Here is a 24,087-nt window from a genome sequence, read left to right as displayed (position 1 = left end):
CTTCCTAGTCACACTTCTGTCTGCTCTCCCAAATGCTCCCTCGAACAGGCACCAAGCAGAGCCCTGGCCTGTTTGAAGCCATTCATGGCTAACTGGCCTTTACATCCCTCACTGTCAGTTTCTTCTCGTGTAAACTGGGAAGGACCATATTTACACTGCAGTCTATTCCAATCATCCCTTTTGTCGGTAGTCCCCTCATACAGCAAGGACCTTATTGAATTGCTCTGTTGAGTGTTAATCTGTACCTCGGTCTGTGTTTTCAGAGCTCCAGGCCCACTTTGAGTCTGCCTCTGAGACGGAAGGGGGAGACAAGGACACAGAAGTGGAAGGGGACCATCACCTAGTAGACCTACTCAGCCAAGAAATACATGGGACACCCAGAGGCACCAGGCCTGGCTTAGTGGCTATCCAGGAGGGCCAGCCCCACCAGCAGGACCCAAGTCTCCAACTGAGAGAGCTCAGGCAAGAAACCAACAGGTCAGGATCTCGCACACCTCGTACAAGGCCCTCTGGTCACTACTGAGAACTCTATCCAGGTCTCCGGGGGGAAAAGAAATATTCACCAGTAAACTGGGACAAGGGAACCTTTACAACTCCAGCAGAAAAAGAAGACAAAGGTTTCCTTTCCTTCGATGCCAGGAATCAATACAGCGCTTTGTCACAGGTCACAGATAATTCTCCCTTATCTGAGTTTTGCTTCATGATAGCGCCTCTGGAGTAGCATGTGGCCCAGCAGCGGACAGCTGTAGTCTGCCCCACAGAAGCATTTGGGGGAGGATAGCACTTTGTAGGCACTGATGATGTCCTGTAATCCTTAAGCCTTCCTGGAAGGTCATTTGTTAGGATCCCTAGGCAGACATTAGGAGATTGACTTTCCAACCTTGTTAGTGAATATAATTTCCCTTTGCTCTGGAGATTCATAATTATCAATAAGCTCTTAAAAACAATCTTCCACAGCTGCAATCAACTACCTGGTGTTTATTCCTAATGCCACTATTTTGCTTGTGGCAGTGCTTTGGATGAAAAAAAAAATGGATATTAAAAAAACTCAGAAGTTTGATCTTATTTAGATAATTTTTTTTTTACTTTTTTTAATTATTATTATTCTAAGACCTGAAATTTAAATGATCATGATGGCAAAACTGAGGAGTTTTGAAATGATGACAAATGTAAAAAGTTGGTAGTTTCTTTGGAGGAAGATTTGTAATCATCTAACTCAGTGCCAATGTGACTAGTTAATAACACAAGCCTGCCTATATTCATGGCCTGGAATAAACATGGGAATCATTCCCGTTAACCGGAGACTCCAGCTACTTAGTGAAGGCAGGCAGAGCAGAGGTGAAAGGGTTTTTGGCTTGTCAGATGCTAGTCTTTTGCTCCTTGTGGTCTTGCTGTGGTAGAAGCATCCACCTCTCTCACTTCACTTTGCTACCAAATGAGCCCTAAACAGTGCTCTCATCCATTTATATATTATGGCTATGCCTTTTCAGGGCAACCTCAATAATGAACTTCAATAATTTAAAGCTTAGTCCTACCGCCCTTTGTTCACCAATACAGATAAACTAGTTTAAGGGCATGCTGTGTGGTTAAAATAAACTAATCTTGTTTGTTAGATACATGAGCAAACAAAAAAGGCTAGCCACTGTTCTGACTTGCTACTCTGTCCCCTCCTGGTGTTAATGAGCTAGCATGGGGACATCAAGAAGTCTGAAGCTTAACTGTACCAAGATTTGCCTTTCGTGTCCCAGGAAGAGAGACCATAAATAAGACTGTCACAAAATGAGTAATGGCCCACCTCTGAGAGTAACTTGCTTCAAGAAACTGTGCCTGGAAAAAGAAATGTTTACTTCCTAAGAATTGTTCTAAGGTATAAATGCTCTATACAGGCAGTCCTGGATGCTTAGAGTGCTCCGTGCTAGCAGCATGCTTCCTCAGCTGTTCTCACCAAAATACTACTCTCTTGCTTTGGTTCTTACAGAGTGGAGAAAAAAGGCTGCCCATTCAGGTACTTCATCTGACTTGGTTGTAATAATCAGATGGTCCTTCTAGCCGAGTTTTACTGATCAACAGGAAACTCACTTTTTGGTTCCTGATACATTTTGAAACGAAACTGTCTTAGTCCACAGAGGCTAATCTAAAAAATAATCATCATCATATTTATTTCTCACAGCTCTGCAGATTGCAGTCAGAGATCAAAGTACTGGCAGATTTAGTGTCTGAGGGTCTGCCTTCTGGTGTACAGATAGCTAGATATTCTCACATGTCCCCAAATGGTAACAAAGAACTAATTTCCCCTTCTCAAGGTCTCTTAATATACCATTTTAATACGAATTTCAAGAGGGACACGAACATCAACTCCACGGCAGAATACACCCACACTCTCAGTATTGGGTCTTTGCTGTCAAGAAACAGTTCCTCTATACAGGCTGGAGCCTACTAAACAAAAACGTTATCTCATAACCCACCTGCTTGGCTTTGTGGGCCCAGACTTAGGATTATGCCTTTTTTAATAGCTAATGTTTAACAAATGTTTGAATCGAAATGTGGAGACTTTTATGAATGAGTTTTTGTTTTGTTTTGAAACAGACTTTGGAAACACCTAGTTCAAAGAGAGAGAGAGTACCAGAATCTTCTACGGCTAACTCTAGAACAGAAAACTCAAGAATTACATCACCTCCAGTTACAATACAAACCCAGTGGTAAGTCACTTTCCCTTTGCTGTGATGTTTCAAAGAGGGACAAACTACTAAAAATCTGACTTATGCCTTGAAAAAATAGTTGATGTTACTATACAGTAAACTGATTCTAGTCAGTATTCTGGAAGAGGCAAAACTATGTGGACAGAAATCAGAATGGGTAGGGGGAGAACTCAGAAGATTAAGAAAGGACAAGACTGTGAGTCATTCTACAACCTACACCAGACTGACTCTCATATCTGCCCCTTGGGCATTGGAATGAAAAACTGAAAGCTCTGCTACATCTTTTTTTTTTAATTGTATACGTGTTAGAACAGAGGTCACAAGGAATGTGGCCCCGTGGTCTAGGTAAACAAGGTTTTTAAAAGACAAAACCACAAGCAGGGAGTTACATGCCTTTGAGTTACATGATTGGGTAAGGGAAATTGACTTTTGAAATGATTGGTCCACTTTAGGCACCAAGACTACGAACAGTTCTGGCCTGGTCGTATGGGCTGGTTTTCTAGCAACTGTATAATTAGTGGGCAGGGAAAAAAAGCATTAAAGCTAGTTTCTTTTCCCAGGTTGGAGCTTTAAACGTTAAAACAATACCCACTGTTTTTTTAATTCTTTTGTCTCTCATTCCCCCCTTCCCATTATCATTTGAAGACCCAATCTTGGGTCTTCCAGATACGACCCCTGGAGTCCTACAGATTTACCTTTCCACAATGGGATTTGAGTACCATTAACTGTACCGCTCCCAAACATTCCTTCATGAAAGCCATCAAGCAATTTAAAATACAAGGCCCAAGGATAAAAATCAAAATTAGTTAGGGGGCCTTTCAGGGTGCCTATAAGGGTAGTAAGCCAAGGAGAACTACCATACCAGGATTTAAACCGTCCTCTGGAATCTTCTCTCTCTAGGGTCTCTTCCAGGCTTTTTGTTCAGTTGCTGCAATACCAGTTCCTACTCCAGCTCTACTACATCTTAACAAGCTTGAGTTCCAGTGTAGTGAGGAATACCCAGTGACCAGACACTTTAAAGATGAGAATGAGCATTTAAATGAGACTGCTAGCTCAGATCCCGAACTTAACTAAAGGCATCTTAGGTAGAGATGACTACTCTCTGGAAACGGAACACAAAAATTATAAAAGTAGCTGAATCAAATAAGTTTATTTCCTTTTCACATCACATTTACATTGTTTGGATATGTCATTACATCCACTTTGTTACTTTTGAAGCATTTTATGGTTATACATCACTGTACAATAAAACAAAATTGGAATCGTAGGTGGTACAGAGAATCCAGCACCCCCTGATGGACTGGGCACTGACAGAGAGCTTATAGACTGGTTGCAACTTCAAGGAGTGGATGCAAATACAATAGAAAAGGTAAATTTTAAACCAAAGTATTCCTATGACATTACTGAGAAGCTGCCTATCCATACATTGAATCTTTGTTTCAGATTGTTGAAGAGGATTATACACTTTCTGATATTCTCAATGATATCACTAAGGAAGACCTAAGATCCCTCAGACTACGGTAAGAGCTTCCAAACAATTGGAATAGAATTTTTTTAATGTGAATCTTTAAGAAAAATGCTGGTAGCTTCCCCCAATCTTTGAAATACCTTTCCTATGAAATATCTTTCCTATGTCTTATCAAACACAACTCATTTTCCCAGGTTCTGTTGGGGAGGCACGAGGCCTTTCCACACCTCTACACAGAGCCAAAAGCACCCCTATGGAACCGTTTCCACACAGACAACATACTTTTCCCCTTAGAGTTAGTTAGAGATTGCATTTGAAGAGTAGGTGGCTGGCTTAAGTTTGCTTTTCTCACGCAAACTCTTGTTTTGCAGTGGTGGCGTCCTCTGTAGGCTCTGGCAAGCAGTCTCCAAGCACAGAAGACAAACACAGGAGTCCCCACAGTGAGCTAAGCTGGGGGGATTGAGCAAATACTCTGCACCTGCCTATGGTTAAAGCTTCTATTTGTGTACGCACAGATCCATCGTTTACAGGGAAAGACCCTTTGTTAATTTAACTCAAGCACAGAATTTTACAATATCCTTGTTTATAAATATAATTGTATGTTGTGTCAATCTTGACCTAGTATATTCAGTTCTTAGGATTATATGTTTCCTTTAAAAAGTCAGCATAACTTCTAGCAACTCTTGGAAAAAATAAAGCAATATTTTCTAAGCTAGTGTGACACTTATATGTGAAAGGTAAAATGTATGCCTTGCAGTAGAAGTACATGTTTCTTAAATGTTTAAATGGAGCAAATTAAATTATTTTACATTTGAAATGACTCTTAAAGTACCTTTATTTTCTGTTGCCTTATTACACAGAGCCTTTGATCGGCCATGGTGTTCTGTGCCAACATGCCTTAGCCTCCACAATTGAGGGTGGCTGTTACTCCTATGCCTCCATGAGGACATAGCTATGATCACATCAAGTGCCAGAGTTATTACTTTTAGTAACTGACGGAGGATATGATGAAGTAAGGTTATAATAGCTCTGCATTACCCATTTCAAATCCTATACAAATCCATTACACTTATTCACATGAAAACACCGAGTAGAACAATGTATAAACTGCATGCAAATTTGCTCTCCCTTAATTTACATGTTTTCAAGGCTTTTGTTGTCTTTAAAGTTGAGGACACAAGGTGTTCCTTACAGTGGATGAATACCCATCCACTGGATAGTCACCCATTAACTGACTGACTTAAACTTGATCCATTGATTGGCACCACGCACTTCAAAGGGAGGGTCGCTGCTGTAGATGTGATAGCCTAGCTCCTCCAAGGGTGGCTCTGGATCAGCGGTGGCAAACTGGGCAGCATCCTCAATTTCTTTCCTCACTTCCACATCAATCTCCTAAACACCAGATTACAATGTAAGAGATTTTTCAATCAAGGGCAATATGACTCTTCAACAGTTAGAAAGATACCTTAGAGACAGCATATGAATTAAGAATGGAAAATGTATCTTTAGAGAAAGGAAGAGATCCAATTTTTGTACAAATGTGATTACTTACTTAGGCAGTGGCCTATCTTTTCAACTCCTTAATTGAATGTGGCGGCCAGAGTTGATATCAGGTATAGTCTTTCATTGCTCTCCACCTTTTTTTTTTCTGATAGGACCTCTATCGTTGAGGCCAGGGCTTATCAGTTTGGCCAGCATGCTCCAAGAATGTTTGTCTCTACCTCTTTCCAGGGCCAGGGTTGTATACATGCACCAATGTGCCCACTTTATGTGGCTGCTGTAAATCCAGACTCGGGTCCTCATGCTTCTACATCAATTACTTTACCAATTGAGCCATCTCCTCTGCCCTGTAACTCTTAATTCTCAGCAGAAAGCGCCCCAAAATAGCCCTGTGAGACTTCAGAGCACTTTCTGAGCTTGAAAATCTCAACTGGTCACCCAACAGTGACATTTTGTGAGGTGTGGGAATCTGGTCACAGAGTAGCCAACTTTAAAGCCAGCTTAAACCTCCAAGAGCAACTGTACCTTTAATTCTTCAACACTTGCGAGATTGCTGTTCACCATTCTATCCTTGAGAAGCATGATAGGGTCGCTCTTACTTCTTACTTCCTGGATTTCTTCTCGAGTGCGGTAACTATGGGAAAGGGAGATACACTGACAGATGCATCAAAACAGTGCCCATGGACCAGACAGCTTACTGAAGTACAGGAACGTATTTTTGAAAGAACAAGTTATTAGCAATGTTGCTATAGGAATAGCAGGGTGGCGGGCTCTTAGGTGTCTTTATAGAAAGTTAATTCACTATAACTTGGCATTCTGACAAGGGAAGATTCACTTCTTTGATCTGGAAGGCAGGGCCACCACTTCTACCTCTTTTAGCCTCAAATTTTCACATGGATAGGGTAAGGGGGCTAAGCAATGGTGATAATTATATAGGTTCTGAAGCATCACAATACCTACAAAGCAGGAAATATATATGCCTTACCTTTCTGACTAAGACCCTAAGCAGGGTCACTAAGACTCCTAAGCAGGATGGCCAGCAAAATTTTGGACACAAAATTTCAGACTGATTACCTTTTCTTATATTGTACTTGAAAAAAACATAAGCAAAGGTTCTATGACAGGACAGATAATACATAAAACCATTTTTATGTATTATCAACATAATTTGTTGATTATACCAACATAATTTGTTGATAACAACATAATTTGCTCTGTGTTCCTTTAGTCTATTTATTAAAGGCAAAACTTTAAACTGACTTCTTTCAACTGTGTTAAGCCTGCTAATTCAGAATTACACGTTAAAGCTAAGTGAAAAAGGACAACTTAAACTTCTCATGTGGCAGTTAGCCTTGCTCCCTACCAGTGAGATTTTGAAACTCTAGTCCTCTTCAGGTCGAATATGTCATGCCTGAATTTAGGGTAATACCTAAACTAAATGACCCCCCCCCCAACAATTCTCTATCATCAGACCTGCCTTACATTTAATTCTACACTGCAATTCAGTTACATAATGTGCTTTTGAGAATTACTGCTCAAGTGGTTACCAGCAGTTAGAGAGGCAGAGGTAGGTGGATCAAGGCCAGCCTGGACAGCCAAGGTATACAAAGAAACCCTGTCTTGAAAAAAAAAAATTCTGTTCAAGTGATATTCAGGCAGCTTTCAAACTAAGATTCAAAAGAACCACTTATTAATGCCAAGAAAACTACAATTTTATCTGGTTTTGACAAAAGCCATGTTGAGGTACTCTACCATTTTGTTTAAGTAGCCCAAAGGCTGCCCACCTACTGTGGAAACCACACTCAAGATTCCTCATGACAACAGGGCTCGGTGTCACACTCCTATAATCCCAGCACAAGGGGAGGCAGAGAGGCCAGCCTGGTCTACAGGGTAAGCCCAGGACAGTCAAGGCTACACAGAGAAACCCTGTCTCTAAAAAAGAAAATAAAAGAAAATGGCTTAAAGATTCCTCATGACTTACCTGACTCCAGGGTCACTCATACTATGTCCATGGTAACGATAAGTCTGTAGCTCCATTAAGATGGGCCCCTAAAACAGAACCATTAGTGATTAAGACCATGGGGATGTACGCTGACAATCATGGACCTCAACTGGAGAACCCCCTTGACATTCAATACATTCTTATTCTTTATATATCTGAGTTGTCAAGAGTTTACTGGCTTGCTTTTTTCTTTTCTTTTTTGACTTTATTGAGACGAGGTTTTTCTTTGTAGCCCTGGCTGTCCTGGAACTCATTCTGTAGGGCAGACTGTCCTTGAACTCTTGGAAATCTGCTTGCCTCTGCATCCCGAGTGATGGGATTAAAGGCAGGTGCTGCCACTGCCTGGCTTACTGGCTGATTCTCAACACCATGTTTCATCCTTCTCAATTTTACCAAAAAGTGACCTGCAGGGGTGTGTTTTCTGAGCTTGAAAAACAACTAGTTAAACTTTGCTACCTGAACCTCCCTTTAAGCCAGTCTCAACGTTCTCCTTTCCCTGGGTGCCGTACACTGACAGGTAAAGCACCGAGACAGATTACATCTGAATGGCTAGTATGTAGGTAAAACCATGCACTGGAGGGACTCCAAGTTTGATCATTTAAGGGGCTTACAGTTAACAGAGGAAGGGAACACATAACTAACCAAATCAAACAACAAATGCCAAAACAATGATAAGTTTGGTGTCAAAGTGAAAGAAGACAACTCAAGAATAAAGAAAAAAACTGGAGTGTTTACCAGGCAAGCAACCACGACCATGCTACCTCGCTAGACTTTGTCTTAAAAAGCTCACCTGTAGTCATTACCCTAAAGGTAGCTCCAACAGCTACCCGGAAAAGCTTCTTTTAACTTTTACATGAATGTCATTATATATAAATCTGTTACCCCAAAGCCTATGAAAAGATGGCCAGACTTACCTTACCAGACCTACAGTAGGCAGCTGCAAACTTTGTTGCTTCTCGGACACACAAGATATCCATTCCATCTACCTGTTAAGAAAGGTAGAAGAGGCAGAATGTAAATGAACTGTTCAAACCCATTTCACTTTTATTGTGGTGCTGAAGAATGGAATCCAGGGCCCACCACGTGCTAGGGAATTGCTCTGCCACCGAGTCACACCTCCTGCCCTCCCATTCAACTTTTTTTTTTTTCGAGACAGGGTTTCTCTGTGTAACTGTGGCTGTCCTGGAGCTCAGTCTGTGGACCAGACTGGATTTGAACTCACAGAAACCTACCTGCCTCTGTCTCCCGAGTGCTGGGATTAAAGGTGTGCTCCACCACCATGCAGCTTCCCATTGAACTTTTATATGATTTATTCAGGCATAAGCCTGATGAGACCATAAAGCATCTAGCTGACAGGGTATGGCTGTCTACAGTAAGGAACCTTACCCTCAGTCCAGGAATGAAATCTCCTCTTTTGTAGTAATCCGTACTGGCTGCTGCTCTCTCAACAGATGTACCCATGCCATAGCGGTTATTCTCGCAGATGAAAATACAAGGTAATTTCCACAGTGCGGCCATATTGTAAGCTTCAAATATTTGACCCTGAAAATATTTTAGAAAATGTTCCAAGTGGTTTAATTTATTAGTCCTCTAGACCTTTTCACTATTCCTAACAGCTGTTGCTCTGCCTAACACAGAAAGCTTGCACAAAGGCTGGCCCTTATAAACCAAGTTTCCGGTGGTGAGAGAAAGGAGCAGGTGTTGGCCATGGTAGGGAGATGTGGCTTATCCTGTGTGACTTTTATACATTTGGGGGGTCTACTAATGCAGAACACACTGCAAAGAGGAAATGTGGAAAAACGCTGAGCTACCAGTTAGTTTTATGCTCACACTAAATCTGTCAGAGTCACTTGACCAGATAATCAGAGTGAAATAAGCAGCATCAGAACCTGTCTCACTGAGTGCCATCCAGAGACTGGTGACTACTGAGGCCAAGGCAGGCTAAGCCAAGAAACCAAAAGTCAAGGTTCAGACACCACTATAGGAGTCTAGCGTTGCCCGGGTCCAAGAAAATAAGTCTTTCGGAGTATATTACACAATTGGTTAGTAATGGGTTATACGTTTAACAAATGGGGCTGGACAGATAGCTCAGCTGTGCACATGCTTGCTGCTCCAGGTTCAGTTCTCAGCAACCCACATGGCAGCTCACAACCATCCTTAAGCCCAGCTCCAGGGGATCTTCTGACCTCCATTGGCACCAGGCACACATGTAGTATACAAACATACATAAACGGACAAAACAATCATACATAAAATCAAAATAAATAGATCTTTTTTAAAAGGAGTTTAAAAAAGCCTCCCACCACAGGGCATATTTACAAAGTACTAAGGTAAAACAGAGGGTCTTCCTCACAAAAGACACCCCTAGATGACTCTGGTAAACCCTGTCAAGAGGTAAGTCTCCCATCTGTCCATAAAACCAAATGTGCGTTTGCCGCCTGAAGTCCTATTTCAGTTAATACACAGTATGCCATTTCTTTATAAATTCAAATACGACTAGTCACAACTTAGAAATGTACTTACCTGATTAGCAGCGCCATCGCCATATAATGTCAAACAGACCTCATCTTTTCCATTGTACTTACAGGCCAGAGCAATTCCTGCTCCCAGCGGCACCTAATATAAAGACCAACCAAGAAAGGAACCAATAGAAGTTAATCGCAGTTAAAAATGCTCTTCAAATTTCAACTCCTGGAGAGAATCTGGCAAGCTAAACTATTGGTGGGAGTTTTCATTCCCAACCCTGTCACTATTCACACACCCTGTGATTTTTCAAACCATGAATAAATAAATTGTTTCAACAAGGGCTCACATTTCTGCACCCAAAGATTTAACTACTGATCCAAAAAATAAAATGAAACCTAGGTATGTAATATATATAATAAAACCTACTGTGTTAGATATTGTTGTATGCTCTTAATGTTTCACCTCTCATTAGCTGATAAGAATGAGGACTCCCTATATTGATGAAAGTAAGGCTTTTGATTTTTATTAGGCTAACAGACCCTTCGAAGTAGGCCCAGTGTTTGTTGGCAGTGTTAGTCAGAGAAAGGGCGGTTAGGTGATAAGCTAACTTACTTTACTGAACTATAAAAAGAAAGGTAAAGGGTTAACTCTACTGCTACAGGCTCTAACTCATAAAACAGCCAAAAGAACTTTAAATCACTACCCACGTCTATTCATTACTAAAATGTTAAGAAGTACTTAAAGACAAACCAAACTCCCAAATTACTGAGAACCATAAGAGAAGTTCTCTGATGCCACAGGACCAAATCCACTAAAGCATGTGTTCTTCTTCAGCTACCTGAGCTCCAACGATGCCATTGCCCCCATAGAAGTTCTTGGCATACATGTGCATTGATCCGCCTTTCCCTTTAGCACAGCCTCCTCTTCGTCCTAGAAACGGCAGCACACACATCCATGCATAAAAACCCACCCACACCAAGCAAGAGCCACCACACCAATTGTCTAAATACCCATCCCTTCGAGAAAACATTCCTCTTAGTCTCCCTGTCTGTGATAAGGAAGGTTAGACCAGTGCCTGCTCTCTAATCACCCTGAGAGGTTAGCAAAGAATTTGACATTGGCACATCAGTACTTGGTACAGAAGTACATTGGTACTTCTATGCTGGTATAATTAGACTCAAAAAAGGAATATTAAACAGATATCTAGAATCTGCCTGCAAAGTACTTCGACCCAATTTACTTTCTCTGTTAGATTTCTGCTGCCATGTTTCAGTGACAACAAACCTTATTCTGACTGTACAGGGCTATGGTTTTTCAATTTCATCTGAGGGGCCAGATGACCTCATAAATGGTTTACTTGAAGGCACAACAGAGGTGCCAGATTGCTCATTTCAAAAACAAAACTTTTTTTTAACAACCAACTCCTAATGCTAAGCACATTAACGAGAACTTCCTCCACTCACTGGCCCTCTCTGTAAATCCCCAGCAAACCTGTCAGCTCTGCAAGAATTGCCCGGACTGGCAGGCCCCGGGTGAAGGTGAAGCCATGAGCTCGATAGGCTGTGATGAGATGGTCCGTGGGGTTTATGCCAGCCTCTAGGCCAACACAGCAGGCTTCCTGGAGTAAAGAGAACCATGAAGCAGTATCATTTCTCATTTTTTAATAAAAAGTTTCTATTAGAAACAATGTAAAAAAAAATTGGGCTAATAAATCCTGTCACTAGTAACCCAAAGAAAATGGCTGTTTTTTTTTTCATAAAAACCAAAAAACAAACAAACAAACAAATTAGTGGGTAAGGACCAAACCAGAAGCTATAACCAATCCACTGTTATAGTGGAAAATGTGCTGTTTCCTTTAGCCTGGGCCTGTCTATGAGGAAGTTTTGGACTAAAGTGGGATGACCCATCCTAATGTGAGTGACACCATCCCATAGGCTAGGATCCCAGACTGACTCAAAAAGGAGAAAGCAAGCAGCATTCAGCTCTCTGTGCTTCTTGAGTGCAGAGGCTATCTCAGCTCCTACCGTCATACATTCACCAAGATGGACTGCACCTTCAAACTGTGTTCTAAAGGAAACACTTCCTCATGTTGCTTCCGTTGCCTATTGTCACGAGAGGAACTGATACACCTATAAACAAGAAAATAGCCCTTTCTCCCGAAGAATGTACAATTCTAGCAAATTTTAAAATAGTAAAATTCTAAGAGCAGATATAAAATTCAGAAATGCTAAGTCTAAATGAATTCTTAATCCTACACTTCATAGTGGGTCCTAGCATTCTAGTTTTTATTCTAAAATTCCTACTTCAAAACCTTCTGACCCAAGAAGTAGGGTGAAAAACAATAGAAACTATTTTTAAGGCTAAGTGTGGTGGCTCATGCCTATCCCAGCACTGTGTAAGTTCCAGGAGTTTCAAGCCAACTTGGGCAGTGAGGCCTAGTCTCAAAAATACAAAACAAAACCCCCCAAAACAACAACAACAAAGGACTAAGGTGGGTGGAAGGGCAGACGGAGAGCTAACTCAGTGAATAAAGGAGTTAACTATCAAGCCTAAATCTCTGGAATCCATATGGTAGAAGAGAAGAGCCAAATCCTGCAAGCTGTGCTGTCGGCAGGCCCCACCACACACACACACACACACACACACACACACACACACACAGAGGGTGGCACATATGTATGTACCCCACAGACAACAAAGTAACTAAATAGTGCTTTTTTAAATTTCAAAAGGATAGGACGAGGAGAAGGAAAAGAGATGAGGGAAGAGGGACAAAGTAAAGAAAGAAACCTATGTAAACAGAGGCATAACATGGCTTTATAGCAAAGCGATCACCTACCTGGCCATCACACAAGTGACAGAAACCACGAATAATTTTCTGCTTATACAGCTGATCCGCCTTTAGCTCCATTCGGCGCACAGTCTGCATCATCCTGTAGTACTTCAGCCCATCCTCTCTGGTGAGCACTGTGGTTACCGGAGGGCCCTCTTCTAGCCGATGAAGGTCACATTTCTGAAGCGGAATAGGACGGTCACTGTCCAGTTACCACTCCACAAATCCTGCTGGCCCATTCTATAATGCTATCCCACACAAACAATAGAACAACTTGAACAACAGGAAAGGAATGCGCGCCTCAGCAGTGCTTTAGGGATAATGTGTGAGCTGGATGTGGTGGCGCACACCTTTAGTCCCAGGGCTCCAGAGGCAGGGGCAGGTGGATCTCTATGACTTTGAGGCCAGCCAGGGATACACACAGAGAAACCTATCTCAGAAAAAAAAAAAAAAAAAAAAAGATAATGTGTGATAGCACACACCAGTGATCTCATCACTTGAAAGGTGATTAGGAAGATCAGGAGTTCAAGGTTATCCCTTTGGTAGATAGGGGATTTTAGACTAACTCAGGCTCTGTGAGACCCACAATTAAAACAAAACAGTACTTCAAAATGTTTCTGATTCCTTAAACGTCAGTGTTTCACTGACCTTGAAGAATATCCAGTACCATAGGTATATCCAATCTTTTCCTCAAGAAGGGCCATGTGCCGTGCTAGGATAGCTGTGGGGGCAACCCAACCTATTTGTAGACGACATGTCAGAATGTCAAGAGGTTGGACATCCCAACCAGAATATATTTTGAAAGCTCGTCTCTCTTAAGCTATCAGGTTATTTTTGCTAAACTTCTCTGAAACCTTGATTCTGGACTATTTGAAAGAAAAGTGGCTCCACCCTCCAAGCACCAGTATAAATACTCCTCTTGATGGTGAAACTGCATCAGACTGTACATGTGCAAAAACTAGTAACTAATAGGTGAAGCACCACTTACCTTAATCTCAAATGTAGCATCATTTGCAAAATTACGGGAAGCTACTAGCACTCTGCTTGCCTGGAAAACAAACAAAATGCAAAGTCATTAATTTCTTTGTTTTTTTTTTTTTTTTTTTACTATCATGAATCCTTGCCTAAAGCATAGATTTAAAACACAGCCATATTATCTGAAGGCAAAAAAAAGATGGCAAAATCCAAACCCATCCAACTTTGTTCTCAAAGAAATCAGTGAGAAAAATAACAATTAATGGCCAAACTGAAGAAGCTAGATTCTAGCTTTTGTGTGGGCTTTTTAAGGTTCATTTGCAAAAAAAAAAAAAAAAAAAAAAAAAAAAAAAAAACAAAAAACAAACTAACAAAAAAAAAAAAACCTAGCCAGCCATCAACCCCTATCTAAGGCAAACTGCTTTTCTATGACATATATCCATGTGGGGGGAGGGGAGAGAACTATTCAAAATATGAGATAAATGCCGTAGTGAGATAATGCTTGTTTAAGACAATAGCCATTCTATAGCAGGAAAAGCCTAAATCCTGAAAGGCTCATCCTGAAACCCCATAAGGGAAGAATGTTCTCATATCACAACTGAATAAATCTGCATACAACAAAAGCATTCTATGTGATACCTAAGGTTCACATTAGGCCACAAAATAGAATTATACTATTTTAGCCACCTTCTGCCACATTTTCACATACTAACATAATTTTGTTGTTTTGTTTTTGTTTTTTTGAGATAGGGTTTCTTTGTGTAGCCTTGGCTGTCCTGAACCAGGCTGGTTTGGATCTCAGAAATCACACTGCCTCTAGTCCCTGAGAGCTGGGATTACATGCACCACCACGCCCAGTTTAGCATAGTTTGTTTTCCTGGAGACTTCAAGCATATTTATCAGATCCCATAAAAAAACACATTTGTCATGTAACACAATTTTGACTATGGTGAGGAGTTAAGATCGAGTGCTAGATATACCTTCTAGTATATAAGGCAGCAGTGTTAACATCTGCTTATCTCTTTCCCATTGCTGGAATTCCAATCATGCAGCAGCTTCCATTTCCAGGAGATAAGCTTAGACCCTCAGTAGAGGCCTAAAACTACCAGTAACAAATTCTTCTTGCAAAGCACTGTGATACCAAAGCAGCTGATCTGATAATAATCAAGATGCCTCTAGGTGATAAATAACCAGATGGGGAGTACAGAGTAGACACCTGGCCAAAGCTATTTGTATCTTAAACTGGACAGTGCAAGATTGCACCATTCTAGTCAGAACAGCACACAGATTAAAACTCATGATGTCCTTTTTTTTTTTTCTCCCCTCCCTAGACAGGGTTTTTTCTGTGTAGCCTTGGCTGTCCTGGACTAGTTTTGTGAACCAGGCTGGCCTCTAACTCACAAAGATCTGCCTGCCCCTGCCTCCCGAGTGCCTGGCTATCATGAATTCTTTCTTTCTGAACTTTTTGTTCAATATTTTCAGACCACAACTCTACAAGTAACTGAAACTAGGAAAACTTGCAAAGCCATGGACACAAGGTGGGGGCGGGGGGCAAATGCACTGCCCCCCTATCCGACAAATGCAATGGCACTACCCAAGAAAAAAAAAAAGTTAACTAAATTCTAGGAAGGGATGCTTCAGTTAAATCAGAGGTAGAGAGACTGTGTAAACATATCTATCTCAAAATGAAGAAAACTAAACCTGAGACCAGCCAGGTAGCAAACAAATGGATGTAGGGTGGTTTTTTTTTTTTTGGTTTTGTTTTTCTTTTTTGGGGAGAGGGGGTGCAGTTAAAATTACTTTGTGGGGCCAGAAATAGCCACTGCATTGTAAAATTTCTCAGTGCAACTACAGAAACTATTTTGGAGAACAATCTAAAGCAGATAACCAAACCAGCCAGGCATTGGTAGGAGAGAAAATATAAGTTTATAGAGCAGGGCAATGATGGCACATGCCTTTAATCCTGTACCCAGGAGGTAGAGGCAGGGAGATGTCTGTGAAGTCAAGACCAGCCTGGTCTACACAGGGAAACCCTGTCTTAAAAAACCAAAATAACACAACAAATTCTCTTTAAATGGGATCACTGTTGGGTTTTCTTTTCTTGGGAGGGGTACTGGGGATTGAACATGATGGGACCTCATATAAGCTAACTGCATGGTCTACTTCTGAGCTACACTAACAGCCCCCAAAGAAATTCCTTTCACAGAGACCTTGAATAACTTATTCAATAAAATAAAATCTTGTAAGTACTTAAATACAGAATTATTTCAGCAAGAAGTATTTAAGAATTCTTAGAATGTACCAACATGAATTAAAAACCTTACCTAATATGCAAAGACAAGGGGCTGGAGAGATGGCTCAGTGGTTAAGAGTACTAACTGCTCTTCCAGAGGACCCTGGTTCAATTCCAGCCAAACGGCAGATCACAACTATCTGTAACTTCCCTTCCAAAATTGGTAATAAAAATTTCACAAAAGAAAGCACAATAAATACAAGCAATAAGGCAAAATAAAAATTTGAAATGCAGGCCAGTCTTACAGACTTTGAAAGCTTTCAACCTTATTTAAAAATAAAAGCACAATTTTATAAACCATTTCGAAGTTTCACATCCAAAACTGAGATGAGACAGAGGCAATCTTTAAGCCTGAGGTAAATCTCCATGTTTTCCTAATTTTTAGGGGAGGGGAAGAACTCAAAACACACAAAGGCCTCAGAGGAACACAGTAACACAGCCACCAAGAAGCAAGTGTCTCATCTCCCCTCCCCAAACCACCATAGCTCTGGTTACACAAGTTTGGCTAGTCACTGCTTACTACTTGTAAGCATCTTTTTGCAATGCTTAAATTAAAATTTTTAAAGTCTTTTCCCATACGTAACATGAAAAACTAATACTCCCGAAGCTGTTTTGTGTTACAAAGGCTGCAATAAAAAAGAAAATTGCAATTACTTAGAATTGCAAACTATGAAACGGTATATTCCAGAGTTTAGTATTCCACTGAGATTAAAGGTGGAACTTTTCAAAATTCTGAAAGGCTTCAAAAAGGGGCCCTAATTAGCGTGTATGTAACTACATAAGAACTATAAAGAAAACTCCTAGCAGCCAAGCTTAGTGGTGCATTTGATCCCAGCACTTGGAGGCAAAGCCAACCATGGATCTCTGCGATTGGAGGCCAGCCTGATCAAGCCAGCCAGAGCTACAGTTAGACCCCTACAGAAAGAGTCAGAAATACAAAGACAAAGCAAGCTACTTCTCTTCCCATTAGCATACCGGATGTGGCCACACAAGATTTTAATGCAGGCACTCCGTAGGAAAAGTAGAGAAGGCAAGGAGAGCCGAGTTCCAGGAATACATAGTGAAAGACTTTGTCTCAAAAACAAACACAAGACAAAACAAAAGCTAGACAGTTTACACCATAACAAGAGAGAAAATAACTGGGTATTTTCTATGGTGACTCCCAACTTTACAATCAATTTTCTTTGCTGCGTTAAAATGAATAAGGAAATGGTCAACGATTTTCAGACAAACTACAGTTAGCATGGAGTGTCTAACGAAAAGAGTTCATTCAGGGTGTTCCCAGCCTCCTACTGCCCTCTATACTCCAAAAGGTATAGCACATGTCGTAAAAGCAGAAGGTATGGTTTTTATTGATTTCAAATTCTATTCAAACTTCTTGAAACTTTCATTCTAATAAGGACTATTTTTTTTTTCTCCTTTCCACTGGGGAACAAAGCTTTTAGATTTCAGTTTTATTTCACGTCCAGTCTCCAAGCTCTACACAAATTCCCCTGCAACTAACAATTTCTGCACACAGGAAACTTGTTCGGACCAACTGAAAATGGATGATGCAGTGTGGCCGAATTCAGGGAATATACTAAGAGCTCCATAAATATTGGCTATGTCACACACATATATAAAGACACACTAAGATGCTTTACTGACGATTCAGCGTCAAACATGAATATAGCATTACTCAATCAACTGGTGTTTTTCCATTAATTAATGGAATTTCTAGAGAAGTACATACACTTTTGTTTTTCGAGACAGGGTTTCTCTGTGTAGCTTTGGCTGTCCTGGACTCGCTTTGTAGACCAGGCTGGCTTTGAACTTAGAGATCCATCTGCCTCTACCTCCCCGAGTGCCGGGGTAAAAGGCGCGCACCACCACGCCTGGCTGAGTAAGTACACTATAAACCTTTCCACAACCTCCCCAAACTAAGCACAACTGCATCAAATCCTGAGGAAATCAATAGAACCAGAATTACACGTCAAAAGCCTGGTGCAGTTACATCAAGAGAAAGCAAGCACTGTGCGGCTACAGGTCAAAATGCTAAAAGTTTAGGTATTAGACACCTCTTAAAGCCAGGGCCATAAGTCAGACTTAACCTCTAATCCCAACCCTCCGAGAATCATTGCCCTTTTCTTTCGCTACTTTGAACCCTAAGCCTCTGTGTGTATAAGGGTAAAGGCGGCTTCCTCTGGGTTACGCGCGGTTGCTCTAAAATTGACTGCCAAGAAAACACTCAGATGAGCAGGGAGTGGAGGAAGTTTGTTTTCCGTGAACCTGACCCCATCTGAACCCTATTCAGAACGGAACACAGGTGATCCACAAAAGCTCGCTCAGCTGTGCACCCGTACGTGCCAGGTGCCAGGCAGAAGTTAGTACACGTGCCGCTCCCCAACTCAAGACCATCCCACGAGGTAGCGTTCTTGGTATCTCCATTATAGAGACGAGAAAACCGGGCATGGAATAATTTCCAAAAATCTCTTTGCTTCTTGTCGGCACTTGGTAAACTCAAGACTAGTAAATGCTAAAGTCTGGGTGTGCACAGAACCTCCGACCCCCGGGAATGCGAGCCCTTTTATTTTGTCTTACGTGGCCTCTTGGCCAAGAGCAATGACAAGGAGAGTGGAAGTCAGAGGGAGTCCATAGAGGCTGGAGCAAACCCAAGCTCCGCCTCCCGGTGTCCCATAAGCAACGGGCAGTTCAGGGGCGCTGCTGGGGAGCCAGCGTGAAGCTCCGCCATCGCGGACTCGGGGAAAGGGGGCGGCGGTGACCCAGGCGCCCTCTCGAGCCGCTCGTCCCCCGGCCCGGTGGCCACAGACACACCGCGCGAAAGGCCCAAGCGAGTTCCAAAGCTCACCCCGGCCACTCGGCGGCGCGCTCCGGGGACCCGGTCCGCCCTCTCCTGCCCCACCTCAGGCCCGCTTGAGCCCCACCCCGGCCTCTTGGGATCCTGCGACCTCACCGGCTTCTGCGAAGTGCCTGCCAACACGCGGGACACAGCAGCAAGCATCTTCCTCATGGAGTGCAGCACACACACACACGGTGGCCGCGGCACCCGGGCACTCAAAAAGACTGGTTTGGGCGTCCCCAAGTCTCCTTGAGGCGACCTGAGGCGAGGCCACGCCCTAACGCGGTGACAAAGTCGAAACGACATCACGCGCCGCGCCAGTTGGTAGGTCGGTCAGAACGGTTGCTGGCGATGGCTCCGCCCACCTGAGTAACTTGCGGCGGCCCACTAAGAATTAACTAAAGAAGGGGCGGGGCTGTGGGCCCCTTCCGTTGCAGCACAGCTAGCCGATGAGGAGGCGGGAGCCCCGGGGCGCCTGCGTGGGAAAACGGTGACTCTGGGGAGGCCCTGGCATTCTTGAACTGTGCGCCACAAGCGAGCGGAGAAAGGAGTGAAGGCCGGTCGTGCTGTTTGCCCAGTCGGGCTGGTGATGCAGCTTTGCAGCTTGGTTCCAGTCTACAGAAAAGTCATGGTGTCGGGCCTGAAAGACAGCCCATCTGGTTTCTAGAAACGGTTCTGCCACTAATTTGTCTTTAAAAGAACACATAACTGTTGTAAAATGCTGCCCTTGTTGACTTGGGTGAGAGTAACAAAAATAGATTTGACGGCTAAATGCTGAATGTTGCTGGGTGTGCTTGTCATTCCTTCTCTAGGGAGGCAGAAGTATGAAGATAGCCAGAGTTGGAAGCCAGGCTACTTAGCGAGACTATCTCAAAAAGTAAAAATAAGTAAATAAAAGCAAATATTAATAACTGACCGTAGTAGTACAAGAGTTTAGCCTTAGCGTTTGTTTGTTCTTTGACTTTCTGTTAGCCTCTTTTCATGGGGGATTCAGTTATGAACAAGCACCTCATCTGTCTCTTATGCTTGGGAAAAGACAGACTCCTGTATCTCCTGTGTGTCATTGTTAACCCAAACACTATAAAGATTAGGACATTATAAGAACAAGGGAGGATTTCTCAAAGTTGGGACTATTTTAGGCACAGTTTATTGACTTGACAAGTTTACATCAAATTATTACTGGATCAGAGAAATAGCGGTTGACTTTTCCACTCAAATGTCCAACATGGACTGGCCAGGTACCATTTCTATGAGAGCACTTGGGACCCAGAATAAAAAGTACTCTAATATTTGAATTTATTATCCCTATGGCTAATGCAACATGGAAGGAGAAAGTGCCCAAATTTTTTACAAGTTCCCGAATATGCTTTGGCTGATTTCTCACCTCTCCCTGGAATCGGCAGCTTGAGCCCTGTTCTCTCATCCACAGGAAAGAAATAGCCTCAAATCCTTCACAAATTCACAGCTGCACAAGAGAAAGAAGCAGCATTTCCTTACAATAGAATTCCAATCAATTATTGTAAAAGGAATGCTGAAAATAATGGGGCACAGCCACTGGTATGTGTAATCCTGGTGCTGGAGAGGAAGAGGCAGGAAGAACTCTGGCACTTGCTGGTCAACCAGTCTAGCTGATTGGTAGTCTCCAGGATAAGGAAGACACCCTGCCTCAGAAATTTTAAATGAAGAGTGACTGAGGAAACACTGACATCAACCTTTGACCTCCACATGCATGTGGACACTCAAATATACGTGGACTGAGTGTGGGGGGGGGTGGAAATCACCACTTGGCAAAGACATAGTCACCACTGCAGGCAGGAATTATCAAATAGAAGCTAAAACAAATGGCTGAAAAAAAATGAGAAACAAGACCTTTGCATTACCACAAAATATATTCCATCAAAAAAATTATCATTACAAAGGTTAACGCCTTGGAGAAGCTGCCATGAAGAAAGAAGGGAACCAGTGTTTTAATAACTAGAATTTTTTTCTTACACTCTTTTCTTTGCAAAAATTACAAAGCCAAAGCCATCAACATTGCTTAACAGGTAAAGACATTTGCCACCAAGTCTGAGGACATAAGTTCGGTCCCTTGGAGCCACATGTGGAAGGAGAGAACTGACGCCAGCATTTTGTCCTTTGCTGCACATGCACACAAGTGCAGAAATTGAAAGGGAGAGATGCTTTGTGACACTGCAGTAAGTGGGAGCAGATTAAACCTGTGTTCATTAACTATGGGCTACGGTGGTATTTTGTGTGCTAGAACATGCACGAATGGGGCTTGCTCTATATAAGGCAGGTCAGAGACGAAGAAAAGATTACCCAAGGCAGAGACCTGAGAAAGAGAAAGTCTTGAGAAAGGAGGGCTCCTTCACCTTTGATGAAATTGGAAACAAGGGACTTTTTTTTCTAATCCCTCCCACAGAGCTCACCAGTTTCTGGATATTTAAAGATACTGTATGTTAGGTTTTTTTTTTTTTTTTTTTAATGTTTTTTACTTTTGCAAATCTCCTTCAAGTTCTTAATCAAGCTAAATTTTAGGCAAACCACCGTCTTTTGCCATGCTCTGGACAGCTTCAGGGATTGACCTCACTGGGGTGATGAGGGAAGGACAGAAACCCAGAAAAGCTGGATCAAGTGGGTTGTTCTCATTCTGATGGAGCTCACCCACTGCAGCAGCAGCCTGGAACCTCAGTGTGTTTATTTTTTCTACATCTGAAGCAAGGCAGTGGGTATAGTGAATACAGATGAAACAGGCCTAGGGCTATGGCATGCAGATGAACAAGGAGACAAGCTTAACTAATCTTGGTAGGAGGTCTCTTAGGGGAGCAGTCCTGGGCTACAGTCATCGAGGAGGAAGCTGTGGCTGACACCTGTCAACGTTTGCATTTCCACCAGAGAAGAGCTTGGCCTTCTCTGGGAAGGCTTTGCCACACACATGGGTCTGAGGCACTGGGGTTCTGAACATGGCTGTATTCATATTAACAACACATATTCATTCAGGACTTATTCTGTGCTCTACAGTCCTTGACATGCTTTTGGTTTCCTTCTTGACACCCGTCCTTCACAAGAAAACAACACTCAAAACTGTAAAAGTCAGCATTCAGAACTGTCTTGAATGTGCTGGCATCATGCTGGCGGAAAGATTATGTCTAGAGGCATTTATGATATAAGAGCTCTAAGAAGGTTTTGCCTATGCATAGCACACAGTAAAATAAAATGGCAATAAAATGCAACAAACCAATATAATCATATATCAAGTTGCTGGCATAACCTACAGAGAGAGACTTCAGGTTACTTAACACCAGGGGAAAGTGGCTATAGCTCCTCAGTGGGATAAATCCCTTTCCCTTACCATAAAAAAGTGTGGGGTTTTAATGCCCCTGTCTCACAATTCCTAAGGAGATCATAGATCCCACTGTGGAAAGACTTTAGAACATGGAGTCACGCTGAGACTGTTAACTCAAGCCATGGCTTTTCTGACTGACAGAAGATGAAGGGGCCTCAGTGCTTGTGAAATATTCTAGCCTCCAGTCCAAGAGGGGAAGCTATTCAATCCTTGACCAGCTGAGGAGGATGCAAACTTCCCAGTTTAAAAAAAAAAAAGTACAGGGAATACATGTGGCTCTTACCCCTCACCAAAGAAGCTTTCTTTGGCAGCAGGGTCCCTAACAGAAAGGTATAACTGATCAGAATGCAGAGAGCAACTGACTATTAGGTGCCCAGTCCCACTCCCAGCTGATAGTTCTGCAACACAATATTCCCACACCTAAAGTTCCAGAAACATTGTGGATGAGGGGGTGGAAAGATTCCAAAAGCCAGGAAATCAGGAAGTCTGTTAGGTGTGTCTTCTAGTTATGACAGGAGATCGGGAAGTCTGTTAGCTGTGTCTTCTAGTGGTCCCCTGAACAAGACCTACATGCTGATAACCCCACTCAACAACCCAACTAGATTCGGGGACACACCCCTAGATGAAGAGCTACAGGCAACAGATGACTGCTGAAAGAGACAGAATTAGTCTTTCCCAGGGATGGGCGCCCTAATCTGTTATCCTTAAAAAAAACCTATACATTTGAATAGGACTAAATGAACTCAGCAGGTTCTATTTATGTATTTTTCGTATATGTATGTGTAACAATAATAAAGAAAAAGAGACCATAAATTTGAGGACTCAGGGCCATGAGAGTGGTTGGGGGGAGGGGAAAGGGTGGAATGATGTAATTACATTTTAATTAAAGTAAAAAAAAATATATAGAATAAAAAAACACCTTTTGAATGAAAAAAATGCAAGAACTTCTAAAGGACAGATGACCTAGTGCTTTACTACACAATGGACAATATTAAAACAAACTGTCATGGGTGAAAAGGGGATTTATTAATCACATATGCTGGATGTGTCTCTCTTGCTTGAACAGTGTTCACAATAAATATTTACCAGCTACACTGGGCAAACACTGACCGGATGTTGGAAGGTGTTATATACCTTTAGCCAATCCAAAGTGCTTTTAAACTGATTTTTGAAAGAGTCCTTGCCTTTTATAGATACATACTAGTGCGGTGGGGTTTATGCTTTGAGTTTTTCTGTGGTGTTTGACAAGTGATCGACCAACCACCAAGCCATACTCAAGCTCCCGCACACTGAAGATCCTGTGATGGTGATAAGATGTCCGGAAGGAGCTTTAAAATACTGCAGTGATAGGGGAAACCCTGTTGCTTCAAACAGAAGCAACAAGAGAAGCCACCACTCGATTGTTGTTTCAGGCAGTGATAGGTATGTAGCAGCCCGTGTCTGTCTATGAATATGATTTTTCTTTTCATTTACCAAAACATCAGACACCAATGATTAAACTGTTATCTTTAGCCAGCTTTCAAATTTTCATAGTCAGTTATTTGGGCGCTTGCTATATGCAGCACGCTGAAGCTGCTGAAGGATTTAGCCCCTGCAATGGCTAATACTGCCTGACGTTCCTTCTACCCCCAGCCTTGTGTTTTGCTTTCTGAGACAGGGTTTCTCT

At 42.2% G+C, this 24,087-nt stretch overlaps 2 protein-coding genes across 2 annotated transcripts in view; one reads left to right on the top strand and one right to left on the bottom strand.

The window, feature by feature from the left end:
• The window catches only part of Map3k15 (mitogen-activated protein kinase kinase kinase 15), a 145,434-nt gene extending 141,211 nt beyond the window's left edge, over positions 1-4,223 (top strand). The window contains exons 25-29 of the mRNA XM_060375090.1: positions 264-477; positions 2,587-2,696; positions 2,893-2,895; positions 3,968-4,068; positions 4,143-4,223. Coding sequence (XP_060231073.1) covers positions 264-477; positions 2,587-2,696; positions 2,893-2,895; positions 3,968-4,068; positions 4,143-4,223 — 509 coding nt within the window. The remainder of the gene's footprint in view (positions 1-263; positions 478-2,586; positions 2,697-2,892; positions 2,896-3,967; positions 4,069-4,142) is intronic.
• On the bottom strand, positions 3,835-19,370 carry Pdha1 (pyruvate dehydrogenase E1 subunit alpha 1). Its single transcript, XM_021627053.2, has 11 exons — positions 19,190-19,370; positions 13,957-14,016; positions 12,975-13,148; positions 11,627-11,753; positions 10,974-11,065; positions 10,193-10,285; positions 9,056-9,211; positions 8,584-8,655; positions 7,649-7,716; positions 6,193-6,301; positions 3,835-5,559 (listed from the first exon to the last, which is right to left on the bottom strand). The coding sequence occupies exons 1-11, from the start codon at positions 19,244-19,246 to the stop codon at positions 5,395-5,397; spliced, it is 1,173 nt and encodes a 390-aa protein (XP_021482728.1). The 5' UTR covers positions 19,247-19,370; the 3' UTR covers positions 3,835-5,394.
• Positions 19,371-24,087: the final 4,717 nt, after the last annotated feature.

The sequence above is a fragment of the Meriones unguiculatus genome, chromosome X (genome assembly GCF_030254825.1).
Source record: "Meriones unguiculatus strain TT.TT164.6M chromosome X, Bangor_MerUng_6.1, whole genome shotgun sequence".
NCBI classification, from domain to species: Eukaryota; Metazoa; Chordata; class Mammalia; order Rodentia; family Muridae; genus Meriones; species Meriones unguiculatus.
This window is presented reverse-complemented; position numbering and strand designations above follow the sequence as displayed.